This window comes from Lithobates pipiens, unplaced genomic scaffold, assembly GCF_037356315.1.
Source record: "Lithobates pipiens isolate NorthernLeopardFrog02 unplaced genomic scaffold, aLitPip1_a1.2 Scaffold_8, whole genome shotgun sequence".
NCBI classification, from domain to species: Eukaryota; Metazoa; Chordata; class Amphibia; order Anura; family Ranidae; genus Lithobates; species Lithobates pipiens.
In genome coordinates this window covers 247,869,339-247,896,011 of record NW_027507903.1, presented here as the reverse complement: position 1 = coordinate 247,896,011, position 26,673 = coordinate 247,869,339, and the positions used below count along the sequence as shown (strand labels likewise).

Sequence of the window (26,673 nt, the reverse complement as noted above, 5' to 3'; positions counted from 1 at the left end):
GCGCCGCGACTGAAAAGCTGGACAGACGCGCCGCGACTGAAAAGCTGGACAGACGCGCCGCGACTGAAAAGCTGGACAGACGCGCCGCGACTGAAAAGCTGGACAGACGCGCCGCGTCTGAAAAGCTGGACAGACGCGCCGCGTCTGAAAAGCTGGACAGACGCGCCGCGTCTGAAAAGCTGGACAGACGCGCCGCGTCTGAAAAGCTGGACAGACGCGCCGCGTCTGAAAAGCTGGACAGACGCGCCGCGTCTGAAAAGCTGGACAGACGCGCCGCGTCTGAAAAGCTGGACAGACGCGCCACGCCCTCCGGCCTAGTGTACCCACAAACCGTGGTAGGTAGACTTACAAGTGCAAAGAAATGAGCGTGTATCGTATGATGTGTGTTTATATGGGAGAGAAAATTATGGGACGACAAACAAAATGAAACAAACCTCAGCCCGTATGGAACCGACAGAAATGCTGGACAGACGCGCCGCGTCTGAAAAGCTGGACAGACGCGCCGCGTCTGAAAAGCTGGACAGACGCGCCGCGTCTGAAAAGCTGGACAGACGCGCCGCGTCTGAAAAGCTGGACAGACGCGCCGCGTCTGAAAAGCTGGACAGACGCGCCGCGTCTGAAAAGCTGGACAGACGCGCCGCGTCTGAAAAGCTGGACAGACGCGCCGCGTCTGAAAAGCGCTGGACTGAACAATATGACGGAAACCCCTGGACAGGACGTGATAATAGAAGAACGCAGAGACAGAAACCTGGGGCCGAATGCCGTGATAAACCCCCGTGACTGGAATGGGAGCCTGGACGTGCAGGGGGGGGGGGGGGGGGGGGGGAAGAAAACGCTTACGACCAAAACCTTGACAGAACGCAGGCTGCGATCGTCACACATCAAAAAAGCAAAAAAAATTCACAAGACAGCAGCAACCCTGGCAGACCTGTCGTAGTAATGATAGCTGTGGGTGAGCTGACATCCTCTGTCACGGCAGAAGAGATGTCCGTGACCGTTCACCCCCCAGAGCACCGTCGGGGCCCCCCCTCCTGGTGGAGCCAGAGGAGAGGAGCAGAAGGGGACAGAACACTGACCCCCCCCACCAGGTGTGCGGCACGGATGTGGGGACAGATGCCGATTCCCCCCCCCCCCCCAGAATTGTCCGGAGGCCGCCAGAGGCAAGCAGAGTGCACGGGGAGAGAGAAGCTGTCGGGCGGCCTATCCCCCCCCCCCCACACTGGGAGAAACGGAGGGTGCACAGCATGCGAGGGGAGAGGGGGAGCCGACGGCCGATCACCTCACTCTCCCCCGCCCCCCCACCAAGAGAATCGGCCGGCACTCCGAACATGCGAGGGGAGAGGTGATCGGCCGCCCCCGACTCCCCCTCCCCCCCACCAAGAGGAAAGTCGCAGATTTAACAATAACTGAAATTTGTGGAGAAAGACGGACCCCCCCCTGCATGAGCGCCGGGAGAGGCGGGCGGCTGCACGCTGGCCAGAAAGAGCTGAGTGGAGAGGTGGAGGATGGAATGATGGATGCCCCCCGCTCCCCCCGGCATGAGCACCGGGAGAAATGGGCGGGCCACACACTGGCCAAAAGGAATTGCATGAGGAGGTGGAGGAAGGAATGATGGACGGCCCCCTAGCACGAGCACCGGGAGAAGCGGGCGGGCCGCACGGAACTGCATAAGGAGGTGGAGGAAGAAATGGACGCCCCCCCCGGCACGAGCGCCGGGAGAAGCCGGCGGGCCACGCGCTGGCCAGAGGAAACTGCAGAGAAAGGTGGAGGATGGGATGATGGACGGCCCCCCCACTCCCCCCGGCATGAGCGCCGGGAGAAGCAGGTGGCCGCACACTGGCCAGAAGGAGCTGAGTGGAGAGGTGGAGGATAGCCGGCCCCCCGCTCCCCCCCGGCATGGACGCCGGGAGAAGCGGCCGACTTCCCCCCCCGAGGAAGCTGTGCGGAACATGGCTGCAAGGGATGACGGGCAGGGCGGCTTCCATGAAGCCAGTAGAACCCTGGGGGTGACGGGGGGACGAGCGAGAGGTCCCTCGATGGTGCCCGGGAGAGGAACTGACACCAAGCTGCGGCCGACCGCCGCTCTGAAAGGCGGCCGGAAGTGACTTGCATCAACCCAGAAATGAGCCGACGAAGGCTCTGATGGAGGAGGACGGATTTAAAGCCCTCAGACTCCTACAAATTCAGGCTAGCCTGCGGCCAGCCTTCCAACATAACAAAACAGCGTTGCGCTTCCTAAATAACTCCAAATAAATCATTAAATAAGAATATGTGATTAACTTGCAAGATACTGAGTGCACAATCAAATATTCATATTCCCTAAGTGGGAATAGTGAAAAATACACAATAATGAAATATACGTGTTCCCTCAGTGGGAATAGTAAACAGTAAAGATAAAGTCCACACATTCAAAATAGAATAAAATAAGATTCCGAATGCACAAAAATAATCCTCAGTGTGCTGCCCAAAAAACGCACAACACACCACCAGTGCATTAACGTTGGAAATGCAAGTGCTCTCCTCCATCTCAATATCCTAGCCGCTCATCTCACGGTCTGACCCCTGTTTTGCCAGAAGGTCAGAAAAAGCAGGTTCCCTCTCTGTGATACAAACGGATCAGCTGGTCATGGAACTCCTATTCCTTCCATGCTGCCTCCGGCTGATTGGATGCATACCAGCCAGCACAAATTCCCTTAATGGGGTCCGGTGCACATGGGAATAGAAAAGGCAAAATCTAGTGCTCTCTACATATCAAAACGGTTTATTTCTCATTAAAACGTTACTCACAAACGTGGCACTTAAGCAGTGCGGGCTCAAGATGCATAGAAACAACAAGATGCTAGCGGGATGACGCGGCCACTGCGACTCCTTACCCCTATATGCGTTACGTCCAATGGGCTGCTAAACCACCGTGATACCTTCAGTAAGGGCTGGAGACTGAATGTCTCATCGCTGTTTGAAAAGACTAATACTCTCTAATCAGGTGTGCTACATGACCTCCCGGTCCCGCCCACCTTGCTGAACCAGGTCTCCGTGGCCGACGTGTGTTTTGGCCACAAAGCTTTGCAGACGGCTGTTTATTTCCTCTGGGGGTGTCTATTTTGATCTTGTGTCCTGTTGGCCTGGTTTTGTCTTGTCTTTCCATGTTTTGGCATTTGTTTTTATTCTCCCATCCCTCAATGGTTGGACACTGCTTTGGTACATCCCTATGGTCAAGATTAGAAGATGCTGTGTCCGCCAAGGAATGAAAGGGAAAACAGGAATATTTTTTTGTTACCGTAAAATATCTTTCGCTGAGTAAATTGACAAGACCACAGCACCTATCCCAGGCGGGGTGCTGAGTTAATTTTTTCTGCCTAGTGTCCTACTCCTCTAGGTAGTGATGTAACCCTATGGTCAAGATGGGAAGACGCTGTGTCTGTCAATTAACTCAGAGAAAGGGATTTTACAGAGAGTATCAAAAAATAATTTTTTTAGGGTATATTGGATTCTTGTCTTCTGCAGCTTGTCCAGTTTTGCTGGCCATATGCTTTTTTGTGTCTTGCTGTTCAAGCTACAGTGACGTAAAACACCAAGCCTGAGCATTTTGACATGTTGCATATGAAAAGATATGCATTCTCGTGAAAAAAAAAAAAGGAGCTAAAGGGTCTGTTCACACTGATGTGTTTTTTGCTGCATGTTTACACTGCTACAACAGCAAGAAAAACGAAATAAAAATATTTCCCTTTACAGTCTTGATACTAATGTGTTGTGGGTGCAGTGCATTTTAAAAAAGGTCTGCATTCCACATATTTGGTTTAACCACTTGGCCTGCGGAAGATTTAACCCCCCCCTCATGAGCAGGCCATTTTTTGCGATAAGGCACTGTTATTTTAAGTGACAAATTCTTGGTCATACAACGCTGTATCCAAATAAAATATGTTCTTTCTCTTATATTCACCGACTGACACAGCTTCCCTCTTTAGACCATTGGGTTGTTATGCCACCTTCAGAAGAAGACTAGGCATTGCATGTTCACATGCGATAATAAAACTAGAGCTTTCTAGTTCCACCCAAGGGGTGGTCCCTTAGGTAACAACCCCTCAGCATGCTACTGCAGCCTCAGTTTTATTTTGCCTAGTGAAGGAGAAGGACCTAGGAACCCTGACGGGCCCATCGGTCCATCCTTTTTTTTTCTGCAGAAGCTTGGCTTTTTGCGCAAGATGATAGATCCTGTGATCTGCTATCAACAGCTGGCTGGGTGACAGGTTGGATACCCTTATCCTTGTAGTCTCCCCAGTGAGCGTGTGCAGACCAGAGCTCCGTGCTGGGTCAGCCACGACGTAACCTCAGCTCCAGAGGTGTTCGTGAGCTTTTATGCTCCGGGGCACACATGACCAGGCTACAGCTGTCTGCGTCACAGTGTGCCAAGGCCAGCAGCCACCCTGTACTGATCAGAGAGTGGGTCTGTAATGGAATTTCTCCAAGCTCTTCAGTACTGGTAAGTACAGCTCTCTCTGCCTCGGTGGGGCTGAGCAGCTGGGCATTCCCTGGGAGGTCGATTCGGGGTCCCGCCATTTGTTCAGTTCTGTCCCTTATGGTTTCAGCATCAGCGGCCATCTTAGGTGTGGGCAAGGGAAAGCATGCTCTACTGTGATTTGTCCTTATACTGGACGCCAGCGGCCATTTTCTAGAAGCCTGAACACGTTTTTCAGCTTTCTCTAGCGGCAGCATGTGTCCCTGTGCTCTGGCGGACATTTTCCCTGTGTTTTATGTCCTTATACTGGGCGCCATTTCCTTTGAGCCTGAGCACATTGCAGAGTGGTTTCAGCGCCATTAGCAGCAGCTTCCACTGACATAGAGCGGATCTCTCTGCACCTGGGAGCCAACAGAGACCACAGGTACTACTTGCTGGATAGCGCAGAACCCTTCAGGGCAGTGAGTCCTGCGGGAGAGAGCCCCTCAGCCAGCAGCAGTAAGGAGGGTGGGACTCTCACTGTCCTAAGTCCCCTTCGGGTGGCAGATAGGGTAAGGTCAGCATGGCTTTAGAAACTGATGTTTATTCCTCCGAAGTCCATGCAGTTGCTACCAATTCTCCTGCGGAATGCGCAGTGCCCTTGGACACCCCTGCACCCCCCCCTCCCCATCCTCTGGGGAGAGCTCTGACGCAGATTCTGGCCCTGCTGTGGCTGGTGACCCCTGCTCTGTCATTTCAGATGACACTGACCAGGACGTCCGGACAGTGAGGACGAGTCCCCGCCTGGGTCTGTGAACCACAAATCGCTTTTGGAGCACTTATCACAGCTGTGCGTGATACCCTGAAGATTCAGGAGCCAGCAGATCCCTCTGCTGATGTAGCAGCCCCTTTTGGGTCCCGTAAGCCAGCCATTCACCTAAGGTGTTCCTGTATCTGACTTATTTTAACAAGGAAAGGGGTTGACCGCAACGGACCTTTCGGTCGCCAAATACATTGCAATGCGTTGCCCCTTTGAGGAGAGCCTTCTCAAAAAGTGGTCGACTCCTCTGGTCTTGGACCCCCCAGTATCCAGGTTAAACAAAGTAACCACGATCCAGGTAGAGGGGACTCCTGCATTTAAGGATCCCACGGATAGGAGGGCCAAGGCAGTGGCTCGTTCCTTGTTTACGGTTGTGGGGTCAACCATGCGACCAGCACTGGCATCTGCACTTGTGTCGCAGACACTGAGTAGGTAAAACTGTTTCACCGCGAATTGGAAGAACAGCAGGCTTCTCCTGTCTGCGTGGAACTAGCAGACCAACTAGTGCATGGCCTTAAGTACGTTTGACACGGCCCTGGATATCCTCCCCCTGTTATGCAGGGCTTCAGTGTCAGCAGTGGTGCTGAGGTACCGGATTTGGTTGAAGTGCTGGTCTGCTGACCAGACATCCAAAAAAGTCCTGACGGATCTTCCCTTCCTTAGCAACCAGCTCTTTGGATGACATTATTAAGAATGCTACAGGTGGTAACAGTACGCTACTCCCACAGGCCAGGAAGGCTAAGGAGCTATGCCATAGGCAAGGGCCCTCTTTTTCCGCTCACAAACGGCGTTTTCGACCGTCCGGAACTTCGTCTAAACGTCCCCATCCCGACAGGACGACCACGGAAGGGCAGAAACGTCCCAGGACCCGCAAGCCTGCGAACAAAAGTGCTACTGCATGAATGTTTGCCCTCACCCTTGACTCGGGTGGGGGGGTCGCCTTCGGGAGTTTGCAGCCCAGTGGTCCTCTCGACTGTCCGACCAATGGGTCTGCGATTTGATTTCCTACGGCTACAAGATAGATTTTCTCTCTTGGCCGCAAAACAGATTCTTCTCCTCCAGCATACCCCTTCGCCCTCTTGGGGGCAGTAGGGGACCTGCTGAATCGCGGGGTGATTGGACCTGTTCTGGCATCGGAATGTTTCCAGGGGTTCTACTCAAACCAGTTTGTAGGAAAGAAGGAAAGGGGTACGTCCAATCTTGGATCTAAAAGCCCTCAATCACTTTGTGAAAGCGCAGAGGTTCAGAATGGATTCAGTTCGCTCAGTAGTTGCTGCACTCCATCAAAGGGACTCCCCGGCGTCCTTGGATATCCAGGATGCATACCTGCACACACCCATATGCCTCCGGCATCAAAAGTTTCTGCGATTTCAGTCGGGGAAGCCAGCTACCAGTTTGTGGCTCTCCCTTTTTGTTTTGGTATCATCCCCCCTAGTCTTTACCAAGGTGTTGGCTTTGCTACGGCAGGTGACCCCCTTTCTGGTCACAGCCCACTCCACGAGGGCAATCGGAACGTCTTGGGCCTTCCGACATCAAGCGTATGTCGCTCAAGTGTGTAAGCGGTGACCTGGTCGTCTGTCCACATGTTTACAAAGTTTTGGCGGCAAACTTTTTTGGGTAAAAACACAGTACCTTTAAGTTAATGCACTGTTGCATTTGTTACTGCAGTTTTTGGTGCGGTTTGAGGGTAGTGCTTCTCCGCTGAGGAGCACCCTGTCTTTTTGTGGTGGTTTTTCCACACACTGTAGTTTTTTTTGTGGGTAAAGTTTGTACTAGCTCCCATATGACATGATGGATGAAGTTTTATGCTGTTTTCCCACCCCTCGTTTTGGCACTGCTTGGGGACGTCCCAATGGTCTAAAGACAAGCTGTGTCAGTCGGTGAATATAAGAGAAAATAGGATTTTTTGTACTCACCGTAATTCACCGACTGACACAGCACCCGCCCCTCATTTTTCTTTACGTTATACTTCTTGTTGATGTACTAAGGGTGCAGTAGCATGCTGAGGGGTTGTTACCTAAGGGACCGCCCCTTGGGCGGAACTAGAAAGTTATTTTATTATCACGTTAACATGTAATCCCTAGTCTTCTCCTGAAGGTGGCATAACAACCCAATGGTCTAAAGAGAGAAGCTGTGTCAGTTGGTGAATTACAGAGAAAAGGATTTCACGGTGAGTACAAAAAAATCCTATTTTCCTCTCCCCACCCCACAAATAGAGCTTTCTTTTGGAGGTATTTGATCACCTCTGCTTTTTTATTTTTTACTCTATAAACAAAAAAAATTAAAAAAAACTAAAAAAATTCAAATTTCTTCATAAATTTAGGCCAATATGTATTCTGGTACGTATTTTTGGTTAAAAAAAAAAAAAAATCACAAGCGTATATTCATTGGTTTGTGCAAAAGCTATAGCATCTACAAACTATGGAAAACTTATTTATTTTTTTTGTCTAGTAATCGCAGCGATCGGCAACTTACAGCAGGACTGCGATATTGCATGGATGTTAAGACACTGACATTTTTTGGGGACCAGTGACATTAATACAGTGTTCAGTGCTAAAACTGTCACTGTGCTAACAACACTGGGAAGGGGGTTAACGTCAGGGGCGATCAAAGGGTTAACACCTGTGTGCCTAGCCAGTGTTTTGTACTAGGGTGAGACATAGATCCTAGTCCCTACTTTGCAGAGAAACAAGATCCATGCCTTCCCTCCTGTCAGAATGGCGATCTGCCTCATTTACAGAGGCAGACTGCTGTTCTGCCTCTGCTTGATCATCAGCAGAAGCCGGCAGCCATAGAGTCCAAGTTACCTGCCGCTGTGTGTGATCACAGCAGGAGCGAGCCCAGTACCCGGAAGAGCCAGATATCTACGTGATCAGGTGCCACCCCGTAACAGTATAACTGCTTTGGGATGGACCTGAAGCAGTTAAAAAGTGCACCAAAAACATATCTTCCATTGAAATCAATGGAAAAAGGCATCAGAAACACTGCCTTTTTGAGTCACATGTCTGTTTCAGAAGGTGCATGCTGAGAGTCAGGCAACCAGAAAATGCGCCAAAAATGTTATGCATTTTTACTGCGGTTTTCAATGGACTGGTGTGAAAGGGCTGAAGAAGGTAAAAGTTGAAGCATATCAAAATCCAAGAATAAAAATTCTGCAAATTTTAGCATAACAATTCTTAGATGGGTACTTTTTAACTTTTTTCTTGCCCGCTGTTATCAGCTCATAAGATTTCTGGCAGAATCAACAAGCTTTGGTTCGCACTTAACAAATCGCTGCAGCAAAACCTGTCAATTATGTATTTATTAGACCAAAAGGGAGAAAATTAAAGTTGATTGTTATGGTTTAGTATACTTTATAGAAAAATAATCAATTATTTTAAAGCCGGTGGGGTCACTGAAGCTTTAATGTTTAAAAATGTTTGAGCTATTGTAAACTGGTTAGAGAAGTCAGCCACATGAAGAGCAGAATATGAACATTCTGTTTTTAAGCACTTATATTTATATGTTGGTTCTTTTTGTATTCCTTGTTCCAGGGCTCAGAAGAAGACACAGTTGTCTATGTTTTAGGCTCTGCTGGCAGACAGAACTGGAAGCATGTATACACTGCTGTAACACGGGGCCGAAAACATGTATATATCATTGCAAACAGTGCTCAGCTTGATCTAGCAATTGCTAACAAGTCCCGTGAAAGAAAAACTAGACTCCAGCAGCGTCTGAAGGACAGCTTATCTAATAGTGGTGCCTGGCCACAGTCTGGTGCCCTTGCTTCCACCAAACCAGTGAAAACAGAGATCACACAAGACAAGCCTGCTGTGTCTTCCCATGAACATAACTACACACAGCTTAAATCGCCTCCTCGCTTCAGATGCTCCTCTATGCCTACCACCCCAGATAAGGCCACATTGTCATCACCATTGGGCTCTCCAGTGAATCGTGAAAGCCGTCTGCTGGAGGAGTCATCTTCACAGAAGAGGGCAGGAATCCCTGTACATGGCATGGTGACCCCTTCCAAGCTATACCGGCCTGAAAACTCCACGGTATTCATTTTTTTTTTTTTTTTTTAGAACTATACATTTGTGTGTATGTGTGTGTGTGTGTGTGTGTGTGTGTGTATATATATATATATATATATAACTGGTAACAATTCAGAGGATATACGGCTGGTTTGTAAACAGTAGTGTGATTGCCTTAAATTAAATCTTTTGGATTTTGAGGTTTACAATGCATAGGTTTTAATATAACATAACTGTGCTATTATGGACAAAGGTATTCCAGAACTAGGATCTTGGTTTGTGAGGCCTAATGTCACCAATAGCATACATTACTTAAAGGGGTTGTAAACCTTCTTGTTTTTTCACTTTAATGCAGCCTATGCATTAAGGTGAAAAAACACCTGGCAGTGAGCCGCCCCCCCATTTTACTCTCCTGAGTCCTGGAACTTGACCCACTGTCTCTGGTTCTTGATTGGATAGATTGTTTGCAGCGCAGCCATTGGCTCCCACTGCTGTCAATTAAATCCAATGACGCGGGCGCCCGGGCCGAGTCATACATTCAGCGGCTATGGATGTCGAATGCTGGACTCGGGAGCGTGCCTGCAAGGTAACCCCCTCGGAGAAGCTCTTCCCCGAGGGGGTTATCTGATGTGGAGAGGAGCTGCTGGGGGACCACAGAAGAGCAGGTTCAGGGGCCATTCTGTGCAAAACGAGTTGAACAGTGGAGGTAAGTTATATATTTACACATTTGTTTTATACAAAATCTCTGATATCTGACTTTCTTCAATTTTTGTTTTTCAGAATGTGGCAGAAATATCTCCCTCCAGTAGACTTCAAAACCTGAGCATACATAGTTCATGTAACAAGCAGCTTTTTGATCACTGAAGGCAGACTGCTTTTAAGGACGCCGGATCCCTTTTCTACAGCAAGTAGATTCTCTTGTCACTATGTGAAAGCAGGATAGTTTTACTTTGCACTGCAATGTGGGATTACTTGAAACCCGAATGATGTATTTTTATAAGTCTTATTAGATAAACGTGATGCAATCAGTGGTAAATGCCATTTTGTAGGAAAATGTTTACTTTATTACCAGGAGGTAAAACTATATGAGTGGCTAGTTTTAGGCTGGATTCACATCTATGCATTTTTTGTGCTTTTTGCAGATTTGCACTACAGTCCATTTAACATGGTTTCCTATGGAACGCATTCTGTAGTGCAAATCTGCAAAATGCACTAAAAATGCATAGGTGTGAATCCAGCCTTAGGCCTGGTCCACAATTTTTTTGTTCAACCCAGCATTACGCTAGCTAGCAACAGCTACGTTTGTCATGTTTTTCCTCCAAAGAGTGGCTGGATCTGATTAGATGCAATTCACCTGAAAATACTCCACCTGGCTCCTTTTTGATTTTGTTATCAAAGTTTGTTGAGCTGGGTGATACTGATAGGGTCACCCTTGGTTGGAATTTTGCAGGTTATTAAGAGAGTATGCTCTTGCCTCCTTCTTTCATTTTTGTTTCCTATACAGAATACATCTTTTTCAAAATGGGTAAATATGCAACCAAGAGCTACTTAGAGGAAGGCAACGTTGTAACCAGAAAGCAGTAGGCAGTTAGGAGATGGAGCTGAATGGTTTAAATTCATGTGTTTTGTCTGCCTGGCAGATACAGTTATCTACAGTTTTAAAGAAGCCAAAGCAATTTATTACTACTGCTTTCTGGTAATTTATCTGATGAAGGATGTGCTAGTGTGCCGGCCCAGCAAATAAATATTTGTGTAGCATCTTCCTCAATCAGGTGCAAAAAATTTTTTGTACATTAGTAGAACGTAGTGATAAATGCACTACCCACTCCAGCACTCAATGTGCTAGAAAATTAGGAAAAAGGCTGGTTATACACTATACAATTTTCTTGTTCAGCTTTTCATTTAAAGATTTACCAAAACCATATAAATAGAAGGTCAAACCTAAACACTTTCAATTTGTATGCAATCAGGCAGGCCCTTGCACTACATAGTTTGAAGATAAATCTAAAGGAAATTAAATAAGAGAATTGTATAGTGTATGGCCAGCCCTAGGCATCATTAAAAGTTCAAAAGCCTTTTTTTATATCGATTATGCACGTGTTGAATTTTATAAAAGTTAAAACTATGTTTCATTGTAGTAGTAGACATTCAGCTTTAAAAAGAACTACTTCAACTGTGATGAGTCAATATATACATTTTCATGAGGATATTTTGTTAATTAAGGAAATGTTATGTCCTAAAGTGAACCTGTGAGTCTATAATTATGGAGCTACCATCACTGACTTTGTTTTTAAATCTGTAGCTGTCACTCTCTTTTTTTAACGCCTAGAAACAGTCTTTAACACAAAGGAACCCTTGAAATTCCAGTCCCAGGGAATCCCTGCTAAAAATGACTATATCTACAATTCATGATACATTAGTGTGATCATTGGGAAGAATGCTCTTTACACTTCATTAGTAAGAATTACCATCTTACAGATAGCTAAAAAGATCATTGGTGTCAGTGTCGAAAAAGGTAGAAATTTGTTCATGGAACCCCTAACCACCTAGTCACTAACTCACTAGGTGATGTAGTCGGGATCAAACCGATTGCCCTGACCATTTAAACAATTCAGCAATGGCAGTTAACCTATTAATGTAATTATGGGATCCTGTTAAAGTAACTAATTAGTATCATATAATACAGACACACTTGAAATGTTTCTGAAGCATTGTACAAACTTTAAGCACCTTTCTCCAAAGCTCTAGTCCAGTGATATGCAATTAGCGGACTTCCAGCTGTTGCAAAACAAGTCCCATCATGATCTGCCTCTGGGTGTCATGTTTGTGGCTGTCTGAGTCTTGCTATGCCTTATGGGACTTGTAGTTCTGCAACAGCTGGAGGTCCGCTAATTGTATATCCCTGCTCTAGTCACACTTCCTTTGGCTCACAATGGGAAGGTAACCAACAAGCACTGCATAAAGCTTGTAAAAAAAAAAAAACTCCCTTAAAACTACAATCAGATCCTTATTGGTCATTCCAATCAGGAGCTGGAGCATGCCTTGAGAGGCTTAAGGAAACCTGCATAAAGCTTGTGAAACAAGCACTTTTGCAGTGCTTCATAAATACATGCTGCGCACAATACTCTTAAATCTAATGTTTACAACATAACATTGGTCAGAGCTATAGCTGCTAAAAAGATGCAAGGCTCACGAAGAAATGTTTTTCAACATAGCGTGTTAGGATATTGGAAAAGTGCTAAATTACAGTTGTTTCTTTTAAAAAAAATAAAGCGTCACTTGAAGCACCTCTCTGCCCTGGCTCCAACATTGACTAAAACAAGCAGTGGGCATTTAGAAACACACTCAGTCAAGTAGCTAGTCTTACTGACGAGGAGTCTTTGATATTGTTGCTTGTTTTATATCATGGTTTATTCAATTTTGTACATCATGATTGTTCCATACAAAGTTTCAACAGCTTGAGTTCCCAAAACCATACATAAGACAAATGCCATGCTATTAAAGTATTAAATTTGTACAAAAATACTTTACAGTTAAATACTCGTTTGTTACAAACAAAAATACATATTTAATTAAATGATAAATGATTTCCTTTTCTCCCATCTTTTTTTGTGTAATAGTATACTTCGTATTTTGACTGGCAGTGTGTAGTAAAACAGTATGCTTGCACAGGTAGGAATAACATCCATTAGAAAATACCAAAGGACTGTAGAGTGCAGTTTTATATAGACACACAATGGAGGCTTCCTGGATCCTCTTCTTCTCAGCAGATGCCAATGCTAGGGAGCGCAAACAGAGCTGCTGGTGAGTCTCCAATCAAAATAAGAATCACTTTATTGCTTCCAGGGATAAACTAATTGGCAAAGCTCTTTAAACATATACACCTCTAAACCAATGAGACATGGCAGAGAAAACCATTCAATGCTAATGCTCTTATTTATACTATACACACAAACTTGGATGAAATGTCTGCATTATAGACAACTTTCATAGATTCTGAATAGGCCTGAGGAATCTGAAATTATATAGTGATTGACATCAGGTTGGAGTTGTGTAAATTTAAAGAGAATGCTTATTTCAGCCTTACTGTGATATAAGGGTGCAAAACATGTATACAAAGGAACAGAGACCATTCACTGCAAGAATCTGGTAGAGGCTCATTCAGGACTAAACCACGCACAATACAATATACCAGGAGTTGGCATAAAGGCTGGGGATGGTTTGGATACAACTTGTCAGATTGGGAAAAAAAAAAAAAAAAAGAAAAGCTAAACATGGTTAAAAATCCTGCTTAAAAGTCTTAGCAGCTATAAATTATATTCACAGGCCCATTCATACAACAGGGACCTTACTAAATGTTCAAAAGGTTCTGCCCCAGTTGATTGGTAGTAAAATAAGCCACTTTTTATTTCAGTAGGTTCATTGCACATCACAAAAGCCCCATATTTGTTCAAGGTTAAGCTTGGAATGGCACTAATATTTTGAGTGGTCACAAAGTAGTAGTAGAATCTGTAAAAATCATATTACTCCAGGCTCAGGCGCATAGAGTACCCTCAGGATACCTAGTGGTTCACATTCCCTGTGCGTAACAGTAAAGCCACATAGTGACATCCGTGCGATTCAGTGGCACAGACCTGCAGGACAGGGATACAGCACCAGTTTTTTTAAGTTTTTCCTACCAAGTCACTGTGCTAGAAATCATTTTGCTATAAAGTATTTGTTGAGTCTCGCATATCCATAGATGCTAGGCGGCCACTGCTTTGCTGAGAAAAAGGGTCACTGTGATCAGTCCATTCCTCCACTGGTAGGTTTGTTAGATCTGGTGCCTCCTTCTGTGACGCAATGGGGTTCCTGCTAATAACCAAATCAAGCTTGTTTCCAGATTCTGCTATTAATGGGACAACCAAGCAGCAGTCAAAGTCTCTGGTACGGACGTGGTTTACCTGCAGTAATTGTAAAAGAAAAAATTAATAGTACACTACTTGATATTTAGGTACTAAATGCTTGGTGATAAACCATATGCATGCATACACCCTTTTGCCTTTTTTTTTTTTTAAATCAACCTAGACCCCATTTCTCAGTATAAAGCTAGGCAAGTGAAATATCAGAAACATGTCCTTACCAGGACCCTTAAAGATTGTTGCAGAGTAGCAGCTAATATATCCTGCCCAAACCTCAAAGGGGTTGTAAAGGCAGAAGGTTTTTATTTTATTTTATTTTTTTCTTTATCTTCATGCATTCTATGTATGAAAATAAAAAGTATTCTGTGTGCAGAAGCCCCCCCCCTAACACTTACCTGAGGTGCCTCTCTGTCCAGCAATGTCTCAACCATCCAAGATTGTTTATTCTTATTGGCTGAGACACAGCAGTGGCACCAGTGCTGTCAAAGGCAGCGAGCCAATTGGGAGAGAGGGAGTGGGGCCGGGTCAAGGCTCCGTGTCTGAATAGACACAGGGAGCAGTGACTCGGCTTGGGTGCCCCCATAGAAAGCTGCTTGCTGTGGGAGGCACTGAACAGGAGGGAGGGGCCAGGAGAGCAGACAAGGGACCCGAGACTTTACAATCACTTTATGTTTTGTGAGCTTAAAGTGAATCAAACATACTAAATATAAAACTGCTTAGTGAGAATTACTGTTTAATACTTTAAGTTATCCAGAACAGTTCTCAAAAACTCTTAACTATACAATACATGGAGAATACATTTTTTTTACTAGTGGTAACTAGTACTAGTAGAGCTAGTGGTAGCTACTTGTGTAGTTTATCCAAGTAGTATCCTCCATTTAAATGAATGTCTGGAACATAGGGATGCAGAAGGATGGGGTCAGTAAGCCAAATTTTCCCAACATCGGCATACCCTATAATGTCTGAGTAACTGACAAAATCCAGTGTGCTGAACAAACCTAAACACAGCAAACTGCAGATCTGATATGCCCTGGCAGACACGTGACTGACAGTATGCAGGGAGCTTGTTACATGGGCTACAGGTAGCAGACTGGAGCGTACTTGATAAAAAGCAGAATCCAGGTGACTGGCAGAACTGTTTTGAGGGGCGAAGGGGAAAGCAATGACATTAGCTACTAAAGAAAGTGGGGTTGGCACCAAAAACAAGCTGACCCAAAATGGCAGCATCACTGCAGAATACAGTGTTTAGGGACACCACTGAACACAATCCCATATGCAGTTCCTTCAGGCACCTACCTGACACAGTAGTAATGCTGCTGTAACTACTCGTGTCAGCCTATATATAGAACAGAACTGCATTTTGTGGTATTGTAATAAACAGGCATGCTCACTACAGAAGAGGCCAGTGGCAGTAATGCCCAGAAAATGGGGCTTTTATCAGAAGGTGGTGCAGAGAGGCAGGAAGGCTGCAAATAAAGGAACATTTTTTTCTCTAAAAAATTGAGACACATTGCAATGGTACATAAATCTATGCACCAGTATTTTTTTTATATTACCAGTACAGTTCTTTTTTTTTTTTTTTTTTTTTTTTAAAGCGGAGTTCCGCAAATACTGCAACTGCTGACTTTTAAAATAAGGACACTTACCTGTCCAGAGCACCCGAGATGTCCTCACCCGAAGGCAACCCATCCCTTGGCTCCGGGTGAAGGCGCCGGCATCTTAAGTAAGGGAATCACAAAGTAAAGCCTTGCAGCTTCACAGCCTGTTTCCCTACTGTGCATGTGTTAGTCGCACTTTTCTGGGTGGAACTCCACTTTAAGTTTATTAAAAGTCAGCAGCTACAAAAAGTGTAGCAGCTGACTTTTAATAAACACTCACCTGTCCCACTGTCCAGCGATATGGCCACCCAAAGCCTCACTCCTCTTCCTCTCTGTGGTGCCGACATTGCAAGTGTGGGCACCTGGTTGTGACTGCTTGCGGCTTCACAGCTGGGTGCACATTGCACATGTCGCGCTGCGCCTTCTCACTGGCCGGGGCAATCTTTTAGGACCTGTGACGTGTCCCAGAATATTGTAGGGAGGGGGAGAGGAGGAGTTGCTTAGTTGTGAGAGCTGGGTACCTGTCAAAACTAGGTAACCCCCCCCCCCCTCCACCCCAAAAAAATGTACATGCTATATGTGGCATGTAAGGGGGGTGAGGAGTGCTTAAAGCAGAAGTTCCACTTTTGGATGGAACTCTGCTTTAAGGTGTAAGAAGCCTGCTGAGCCCTGATCTGTATAGTTTGCCCTGTTTTGGCTATAGGTTAGTTCGCATTCCCCAAAAAAAAAATTATCCCTGTGAAGTGAGAGGATATTGTTTCAATGATGGATTACTAAGTAAATTTAATGCAGCAGATAAGACACATCATGCTTGCTTCGTTTTGACATCGAAAGATGTCCAGCGGTGCCATCAAACCGGAACTGAGAGAAACCAGTAAAACCCAGGTATACAATTTTAATTTCCCACAAAGACCACTTGTGGCCAGTTCTTATGAAAACATAGGAACTAGTGCTCTGAAGTGACGAGTCAAAATTTGAAATATTTGTCTATAGCAGGAGGCAGTTTGTTTGCCGAAAGGCTGTAAAATGATACAATAATGAGTGTCTGCAGGCAACAGTGAAGCATGGAGAGAGGGGTTCCTTGCAAGTTTGTGGCTGCATTTCTGCAAATGGAGTTGGCGATTTGGTCCGGATCAATGGTGTCCTCAATGCTGAGATATACAGGTAGATACCTATCCATCATCCCATATCTGGGAAGCATGAGATTGGCCCCAAATGTATTCTGCAGCAGGACAACAACCCTAAACATACAGCCAATATCATCAAGAACTATCTTCCACGTAAAGAAGTGATGGTTTGGCCCCCACAGAGCCCTGATCTCAGCATGATGGAGTCAGTCTGGGATTATATGAAGAGACTGAAGGATTTGAGGCAACCTACATTGAAGGAAGATCTGTGGTTAGTTCTCCAAGATGTTTGGAACAATTACCAGCGGAGTTCCTTCAAAAACACACAAGCACTTTATGTACCTAGAAGAATTGATGCTGGTTTGAAGCCAAAGTGTAGTTACTCCAAATATTGATTTGATTTGGATTTCTCTTCATTCACATTATTTTTTATCAATAAACAAATTAGAAACTATTTACACTTCTATTTCTGAAAGCATTCTTAATTTACATCATTTTTTTTTAACACCTGCCTAAAAGATTTATCACAATTTATTGCAATTTAGGCTTCATGTACACGGGATGTTGTTTAACCTCTCCCGAACTAATTAACTTGACAGCTAGAAATAAACGTCCGTTTAGCCGCGTTTTTTATTTTGTTAAAATGAAAAACGTCTGTAAACGAAACGCTGCTAAACACGAGTTAGGTCATTTAGCAGCGTTTACAGGCATTTGGCATTTCAAATGCCTCAGAACATCCACCCTGAAGGCATTTTTTTTGCGTTCAAAAATGCTCCTAAACTCAACTGCCTAGAAACAACTAAAAACGACCCTGTGTACATGTACTGATAAGATAACAGAGGACATCAGGGGCATCTGAAGAAAATGGCCAACTGCTCCTAAACGTCCGTTTACCAGCAGTGTACATGAGGCCCAACACTTCTCTGTTTAGTATCACTTTAAGGGACAGTCTTTTGATAACTGTCAGCAATGAATTGTTTGAAAGCACCCTCAAGTTGCAGTACCCAAAGCGAAGGTTGAAAAAGGATAACATGCAATCAACTGTTTTAGTCCATAAGTAATTGATATCAGCCAGCAGTTCTTTATCAGACTCAATTCTGTTGAACCACCCCTGTTGGTTTAGCCAAGCATTTACCTGGAAAGAATCCAGTGTAATGTCTTGCTGGGACATTGTTCTGACAATGAAAGAGTTAAAGTGTTACTAAACTCAGGACCCTGCATTTACTATATCTGGTCTCCCACAGAACATAGCAATTATTTTAGTAAATATAAACTGCTAAATACCTTCTCATCAGCAGTGTATATATATATATATATATATATATATATATAGCCGTCTTGTGAGACTTCTATCAGTGTCTGACTGAGCACTGGTTAAAGCTTGTAGGAGGAGTTTTCATTCTACTCTGACTGTCCTGTGAGGCTGCATGACACCTGACCCTCTGTCCAGACAGTGCTGATTGGTACTGTGCTTATCACATGCACCCTCCCAAAAAACCTCTCCAGCAAAACACACCAAACTGAGTGTGTGCAGAGTGGACCCAAGGCTCTATTCTACCAGGAGATGGATTGGGGACTGTGGAAGGTGGAAGAAGGGAGGACCAGTGAAGACAGGATTAAACCGCCTTTTTATACAATGTGGAGGATTAAACCCTTAGGTTGCACAGTGAATATAAGAAGCATGCTTTACTCCATTTATGAACTGATTTTACTGTTATGGTTTTAGTAACACTTTAACAGGCAGTCTCTGAGAAATGTATCAGTTGCTTACCTCTGTGTCTTTTACTTGTTTGAGAAGGTATTATTAGCAGAAATTAGTCGCTGAAGACGTCTATGACAAAACGTGTACGACGGAGCCATGCACACTACGTCACTTCCGCTTGGCAGACTGGGTGAAGCGCAGCTGGAACGCACGCTGTCTCCCCGCTGCTTCCTGATATACAAACCAGAGCTTATAATAGAAATTTCTCCCCTAATTTTTCCTTCAGTGTATGGGGGCAGTGTTCTTTTGAGAACCTAGTGCGTTCAAGACGCTCTTATCTAATGGACACACTCAATTGAACTCCTCTGTCCCCTGCATTTATTAATTAATCAACACATTTTTGTGGTCCTGGCCATTTTTGTTTAAGCCTTTGAGATTTAATTAACTAAGGACTTTTTAATTTTTGTTATTTTTATCTATTTTTTATTTATTTATTTCGTATTTTTTATGGTCTTTGCTGATTTTTTGGATTTCTGTACTTTGATTTTTATTTTATCATCCTAATCATATTTGTGGGCTTTGGATGATTTTTTATGGCATTTGAGCCGGTCTGTAACTAAAATGTTTCAACAAATAAAAGGTTTTTTGGTGACAAAAAATTACTGCACATGGGATATATTTTTTCATCTCCCTGAGGATTTACTGGCCTGCCTGCACCTGATCTAAAGAGACATCAAACGCACACCAGAGGAGTGAAATAAGGTGGATGATCTGGCTGACAAGCGCCTGGAGAATGGGATTTACACGCATAATTACCCCCTGTGGGTACAGGGATCCGGTGAGTGGGGACCTGAGGGGGTGAGCACAGAGGTCACCGGCTTTTTCTGAATGAGCACTAACGTCACCTTATGGTTCACCTGTATGAAGATGCGCTGTATATAGAACTTTCTTCTAAAGAACTTTCTTCTAATGAATTTTTTGTGATATTTTACAGACTTTTGCACATACAGTATAAAATATTGTGAGCATACGCTCTCTTTGCACTTTTTTTTAGCACAGGTTTATTTATCACTCATATTATTTTATTTTGTGGTTGTAATTTTTGTTATTTTACACATCTTTTGATTTTTTGAAATTTTTGCAAATTTTTTTTGCACACTAATTTTTTCTGGTAATTTTTTCACACATGGTGTGGAGTTTACCCAATACCTAGCGAATTGGATTGAGATACCTGTTATACTATTTTGGAAACTCCTAATAGTGGCCTATTTGCACCTATGGAATAAGGACTGTACAAATTATATATAGATAAGTGGGAATATACAGTAAGCTATATAAGCCAACTATTGTCCTCTTATTTTTTGTTACTTTTATTGCTTAGTTATGTCTAATTATGTGTCTATGATGTAATATACCTTATCAATTTACATTATCTTTACCACATAGTACCCTCATAGATTTAGTGGGTGTATATAGAAAATAGGGGGGTGGTTGGACCATACCCTATGTCTGGTATTATACACCTAAGCACAGAGAATCTTTTTAGGTATTTTGGACTACATAGTCTGGTCTTCTGCCTGTTTACATTGTAGAAGATTCTGGGGTCTTTCTCCTATTCTCCACGGGATATAGGATTAATATAGTAGATAGACCTCAGATCACCTCATGCGATAAGGGTGTACCCTATAATATATACATTCTTGAGGTAGCGCCAGGGTCCCTAGTTTTATTTATATATCAGTTGTAAATTCACAGCCTCTAAGGGGGCTGAGAATTAGGGGGACGGCAGCAACCTATTAGATTAATACCTCAGCTCGGCTTCTTTTATCTATATTAGAAATTAGAATAGCATGTTTCACTACAGGCAGCTTCTACTATATACATGCTTAATGCACAAGCTGATTTGTATAGCAGTCCCATTAGGTGATCACTGTAGTATTGGTAATTTAGGCCATAAGATGATGTGCTGTGATTAGCTTGCAGGTATGTACAAGCTTGTGTGTCAATGGCTACACTGTCATAAACTACTATATACCCAGAGTCCATATCATTTCCCACAGTATATTCCAGAGCTATAGATGATTTTTAACGGTTCTGCCTCTCTAAACCAAGCACTGCAATTGTGATCTCGATACTGATCCAGCTGTAACCATGTGATTAATGAAGGCTAAAGCATGAAGAAGGGTGGGACTAAGTATATAGAGCTTCCTTTGCCTACAGAGGGAGGAAGTAAATTATTAAAGGCTAACGGATAAAGCATGTGAAACATACCATTGTGGGACAATAGGAAGATACACCAGTGTTTCCAGTTCTGCTTTACATTTGTCAGTAGACTCTTATATACAAATCATGACATACAACACAACCTTGTATTACCTGCAGTAGCCTGTCAAATGGCTTCAGGCCTCCTATATCTCCAGGTCCATTGGAACGAATGTTCTTCACATATACGCCTTTCTCCAGTAAACCATCAGCTACACTAAATCCAAAATCTTCTCTATCAGAGTCTTTAAATAAAGAGATCTATTAAAAAAAAAAAAAGCATACTAATTGATGAGTAAAATATAATAAAATAATTGAATAATTAAAGTACATTTAAACCCAGAACTCAATTCTCAGTTTTGAATGGAGTAGGGTATGACTAGCAATCCTGTCAAGTTTTCATGGCTTTCTACATTCCCCCACTAAGGAGATTCATCATCTCGGTCTTACTGATCACTGTCACTGGGACTGAAAAAGTGAGGGAAAAAACAAAATATTGAATACTCACTGGCGCAAGTAAAAAAATGCTTGTTGCGTCGACAACTGCCTGAGAGGGGGACTCTCCTCACTCTAAATATTTTCTCTCATTTAAACCCCTTTCACACTGCAGGCATTTTTCAGGTGCTTTTGGGCTAAAAATAGAGCCTGTAAAGCATCTGAAAAACACCTCCCCTGCAGTCCTAGTGTGAAAGCCCGGGTGCTTTCACACGGAGGCGATGCGCTGGCAGGACGTTAAAAAAAATGTCCTGCAAGCAGCATCTTTGGGGTGGTGAAGGAGTGGTGTATACACCGCTCCTTCACCACCCCACCTAAAACTAGCAGCGTTTTACTATCAATGCCTTCCTGTTCCAGTGTGAAAGCAGCCTTAATCTTGCATCTCCAGGACAGACCGAAGGGAAATCTTCCCAAAGGGACACAGGCAGCAAAAAATAAAATGAGGTTTTACGGGTACCTAGTTTTGACAGGTACCCAGCTCCCACTTCCGCTCTTGCTACCTAGGCGACTCCTCCTCTCCCCCTGCAATTTTTTGGGACACATCACAAGTCCCAGAAGATTACCCAGCCACTAAAAAGGCAAGCAGGACTTGCACATGCACTCCTGGCTGTGAAGCCGCAAACTTTCTCTGCTGGGTGCCCACACTTGTGAGGGAGATAAGCGAGCGTTCGGACAGCCACATTGCAGAACTGTGGGACAGGTGAGTGTCTGTTTATTAAAAGTCAGCAGCTACACTTTTTGTAGTTGCTGACTTTTAATAAACAAAAATTAAGTGGAACTCCGCTTTAACAACCAATGAGTCATATAAATGAAAAAAAAAAATTGTCCCTCAGTGTAGATCCAACAGAAATCGAGATGAACGCCAGCCGCTGACCCACAAATGGAAAAAACGAAGAAGCTCTGCTCCTGACGAAGGCTTCTGCCAAATGACAGCTCTGCCGCCAAATAAACGAAAGGACAGGGCCAACTGGAGAGGTCACAGAGTGGTCTGCCCCCTTGTGATGTCACAAACCCATTATGAAATCACTGGGTGGGACTTGTCAAAACTGCCTTCTGTATTTATTTAAACTACACTTTTTATTTTTACTATGTACTCCATACTCACTTTGGGGGGGGGTAGGATACAGCACCCCCCCATCTTGAGGGCATGTGGCCTGGTATGGTTCAGGGAGGGGGGGCCACTTGCTCACCACCCCCTTGTGCTGACCTGCTGGGCTGCATGCTCAGATAAGGGCCTGGTATGGATTTTGGGGCGATCCCGCACCATTTAAAAAATAATTTTTTTCATTGCCAACAATTCTTTTTACATTCAGCGGGGAACCCTGCTGACAGCTAATCACTCATCGGTTAATGACGTTTAAGTTACCCACTCTTTAACAACCGGGTTGTTTACTGGTTGTTAAGGGTGCCAGCGACTGCTGGATCCTTAACTATTGCATGCTGGGACCACTACTTATTTAAGCGTGCATTTATTTATTTCCTTTTGTGAAATGACTAACTCCTGTTAGCACTGAGCATTTTTGCTTTATGCAGTAAATACCACATAAAGCAATAGTGAATTGACATTTTCAGGATCGCATGTGGTATTTGGGAAAGCACCTAAATACTGCATGTGATTTGCTTTTGTGAATGGAGGTCAATGCATCTTATAAACATGCTTCATTACAGCTAACTTTCATATCCATTGTCCACTCAAAGCCAATTAGGTTATACATTTAGGCCCACTTCATATATGATACAGGAACAAGACCAATAATAAGCAGTGTTTAAAAAGCTTACTGAAGCAGATCAGTACAATTAATTTCATATAAAAAAAAAAGGTTTGTAGGGGCGTGGTTTGCCTGCAGACGATGATGGCTGCTTAGATTCTCTGCTCTCCCTCAGAATGGGGCACAACAGCGATTACAGAGCCATTATTAGCCATCTTTACATCCGGTTCGGAGGCCATTGCTTCTGGGACACGTCCAAGTAGAAAAAGAATACAAATAACCAGAGACCGTGCCATTTCCATGAATACTTCATGAAGTTGCCTCTCTGCTCTCCACAAGATGGCGCCAAGCGGGAAAGCCGTTCGGCTCCACCCTCACCCACACAGTCTAACACAGCGCTGGACAACCTGTGGGACATGAAGGAAAGCAAACAGCTGGACCCCACTGCCTCTCCTCAACCCCAGGACAGAGGTAAGCGAGCCACAGAACCCCCAGCAGGCTCACCAGCTAAATCACCTGCTCTAAAGAAGCAGCATTGAGCTGACGCTACACAACAGGAGACAGTTCCATTAACTCCCTAGCTGCCTTCCCAGCCTCAGACAATACTCCAGTCTCAGAGAGCACCCTGAAGCCTATGCTTCTTCTCTCATTACAGGCTGACCTGCAAAGAGATTTAAAAATATCCCTTAATCATATCCAGAGTAGAAAAGCTAGAAGAGCGCACTGACACCATCGAACAACAACTGCACACCATGGCTCAGGCACATAATGCAGCTATAAACGCACAGGATGATCAGGCAGCAGTGATTCGCCAAATGCAGCTTAAAATCGCAGACCTCGAAGACCACTCCACACGTAACAACTTAAAGTTCAGGGGGATACCAGTGTCGATTAAACCGAGGGAACTAGTATCATATATCTAATAACTTTTCCGCACGCTAGTACCCAACCTGTCTACACACGACATGATCATCGACCGAGCGCATAGAATACAGAAACCAAAACATCTTCCGGATACTGTCCCTAGGGATACCTTAGCTTGGATTAATTTCTTTCACACTAAAGAAAGACTGTTACAAGCTACAAGATCCATGTACACATTACAACCCCATATACTTTCCATATTCAGCGACATTTCAGCTGCCACGGCCCAGGCACGTAAACGGTTTGCTCCTGTCACCTCAGTCCTGCAAGACAAACAGATTCCATATCGCTGGGGCTTTCCTACAAAGCTTCTGGTCACCTTCCAAAACCAACTGCTCCCAATTTTGACACCCAAAGATGGCCTGAAACAACTGCACAACTGGGGTCTCATTCCCCATATCCCTCCTAGCATTCCTCGATCCAAACAATCTACCAAGGTCCTGGATCCCTGGTCACAGCAAGACAGAACCTGATGAGATGTCCCAGGGCCTTCCACTCTGGGAACTCTAATATCTTTATGGCTATTACCATAAGAGTTACTCTGTGCCTTTTGAGGGGGAACAAGGATTCTCTAGAGCTGATCTGATCACTCCCTGATACTTCTAGTGTGCTAAGCACATACGTATCTACACGTTAACTTTTGATTTCTTTTCTCTCTTATTACTTGTTCACGGAGGCTTGCTGTCACATATTTCCTAGAAGCAGACCTAGTTCTGGTTTATCTGGTGTCCTTAATATTGCATTAACATCCTCTCTTGCTCCTATCAGTCCCTTAACCACGGATCACTCCCTGGTGTGATAAAACAAACGGCGTTGATCCCCTTCCGTACCAAAACGCGCACTTCACACATCTCGCTGAAGAATGTTGTCAATTACTGCATTAATGCCAGGGGCCTTAAACACCCCTTTAAGCGATCACTTCTATGGAAGAAAGCCATATCCCAAAAGGCGATATTCTTTGTGTCCAAGAGACACACTTTACCAAAAACAATGCTCCGGCATGTACCCATAAACAATATCCACACTGCTTCTTTGCCAACATGGATAAAAAAGCAAGAGGTGTAACGATTGCAATACGCTCTTCTGTAGCATTCCAACTCCACCAAGTTGAACGAGACCCTCTAGGCAGATTTCTCATCCTTTCTGCGTCCTTTAATAATTGCCTACTGGTCATAGTGAACCTATACTCGCCTAAAGTAGGACACAAATCCTTCTACCAGAGTATACTAAACAAGCTTGATACCTACCCCAAAGAACGTATCATTCTTTGCGGAGACTTTAATGAGATTGTGGACCACTCTCTAGACTCCTCCAATTTTCGCAGGAAAAGCTCATCAGCATTGTTCTCACTTCTCATCAGAGAGGACCTTTATGATATATGGAGGTGTGTTCATGGTACGGAATGGGATTTATACCTACTTCTCACCTACTCAGGGATATCTAAACTCCTACTACAACAAGTTACCTCAGCTCACATTGGGCTCATCAAATGTCCTGGTAACCATCTCTTTAAACACAGCATATACCTCCAAATCAAACAAGATATGGAGAATGAATGCCTCCCTACTGACTCATTCGGTCTACAAATCAAAGCTGGAATACTTTTCTGTTAATGCTGGTTCAGTAACCAATTCCACAACGGTATGGAATGCACATAAATCGGTAATTAGAGGGTTGTTTGTCAAATTCGGTGTCCATGAGAAAAGAAGGCGGTCAGAAATCACTGTCCAGTACTTAAACCGTATTAGGGATCTTGAGCGTAGTAACAAAACCTCTCCCAATGCACAACAGTCTAAAGAGCTACACCAACTTTGACTAGACTTAAGCTCCCAGCTCCACAAAAATTTTGACTTCTACATTAAACGTCTGCGACTATCTTGGTACTCCCAAGAAAACAAGCCGGGCAAAGTTTTAGAAAACCAATACAAACGTAGAGTAACTCAATCCAAAATATCATACCTGACCATCAAGGTCAAAGATGCACAAATCCACTAGACATAGCCAACCGTTTTAAAACGTTCTACTCAAAACTGTACATCACCACATTCTCCTCAGATCAATCCCCCACAGATGTTGACATCCAGTCTTTCCTATCATCAGTCCAGCTCCCATCGATCACTCCCTCCCAATTAAGTGCCCTTTCACAACCATTCATGGAAATGGAACTCAAGAGCCCGGGACCTGATGGGTTCTGTAATGAATACTATAAGACGTTTTCTGACTTACTCACCCCCCACTTATGCGACTCACTAAACAGATTTTCAGCGACGGGAGAGATCCCCAAGGATTCTCTTTAAGCCTTAATTGTCACCATTCCCAAACAAGGTAAACCTTTTAATGATCCAGCCAACTACTGACCCATATCCCTCCTTAACACTGACTTAAAGCTCTACGCCAAACTGTTAGCAACTCGCCTAGCCACTCTCATCCCTTTCCTAATACACCCCGATCAAGTAGGGTTCATTCAACATGCAACTACCACCCACCTAGGTCCTTTTTGGACACTGTCAATGCCACAAAGAGTCTGGCGATCAATCCCACAAAGGCATCTCCTCTCACGCTCTCAAACTCCTACCACTCGCTACTCTGGAACTCTTAACACCCGACTTAACCCTAATCCACAGGATTAGAGCGGGCATCTGCAATTTGAGTGACCTAAAAAATCCTCAGGGATTTAATATCTTCCA

General features: G+C 44.2%; 2 protein-coding genes across 15 annotated transcripts in view; one reads left to right on the top strand and one right to left on the bottom strand.

Moving 5' to 3' along the window:
• HELB (DNA helicase B) overlaps positions 1 to 12,857 on the top strand; it is a 79,739-nt gene extending 66,882 nt beyond the window's left edge. For both annotated transcript variants that reach the window (XM_077469666.1, XM_077469665.1), the window contains 2 exons: positions 8,789 to 9,292; positions 10,049 to 12,857. In XM_077469666.1, coding sequence (XP_077325792.1) covers positions 8,789 to 9,292; positions 10,049 to 10,132 — 588 coding nt within the window. In that variant the 3' untranslated portion in view covers positions 10,133 to 12,857. The remainder of the gene's footprint in view (positions 1 to 8,788; positions 9,293 to 10,048) is intronic.
• GRIP1 (glutamate receptor interacting protein 1) overlaps positions 12,648 to 26,673 on the bottom strand; it is an 837,005-nt gene continuing 822,979 nt past the window's right edge. For all 13 annotated transcript variants that reach the window (XM_077469661.1, XM_077469651.1, XM_077469652.1 and 10 more), the window contains 2 exons: positions 20,973 to 21,119; positions 12,648 to 14,211 (listed from right to left, as the gene is read on the bottom strand). In XM_077469661.1, coding sequence (XP_077325787.1) covers positions 13,975 to 14,211; positions 20,973 to 21,119 — 384 coding nt within the window. In that variant the 3' untranslated portion in view covers positions 12,648 to 13,974. The remainder of the gene's footprint in view (positions 14,212 to 20,972; positions 21,120 to 26,673) is intronic.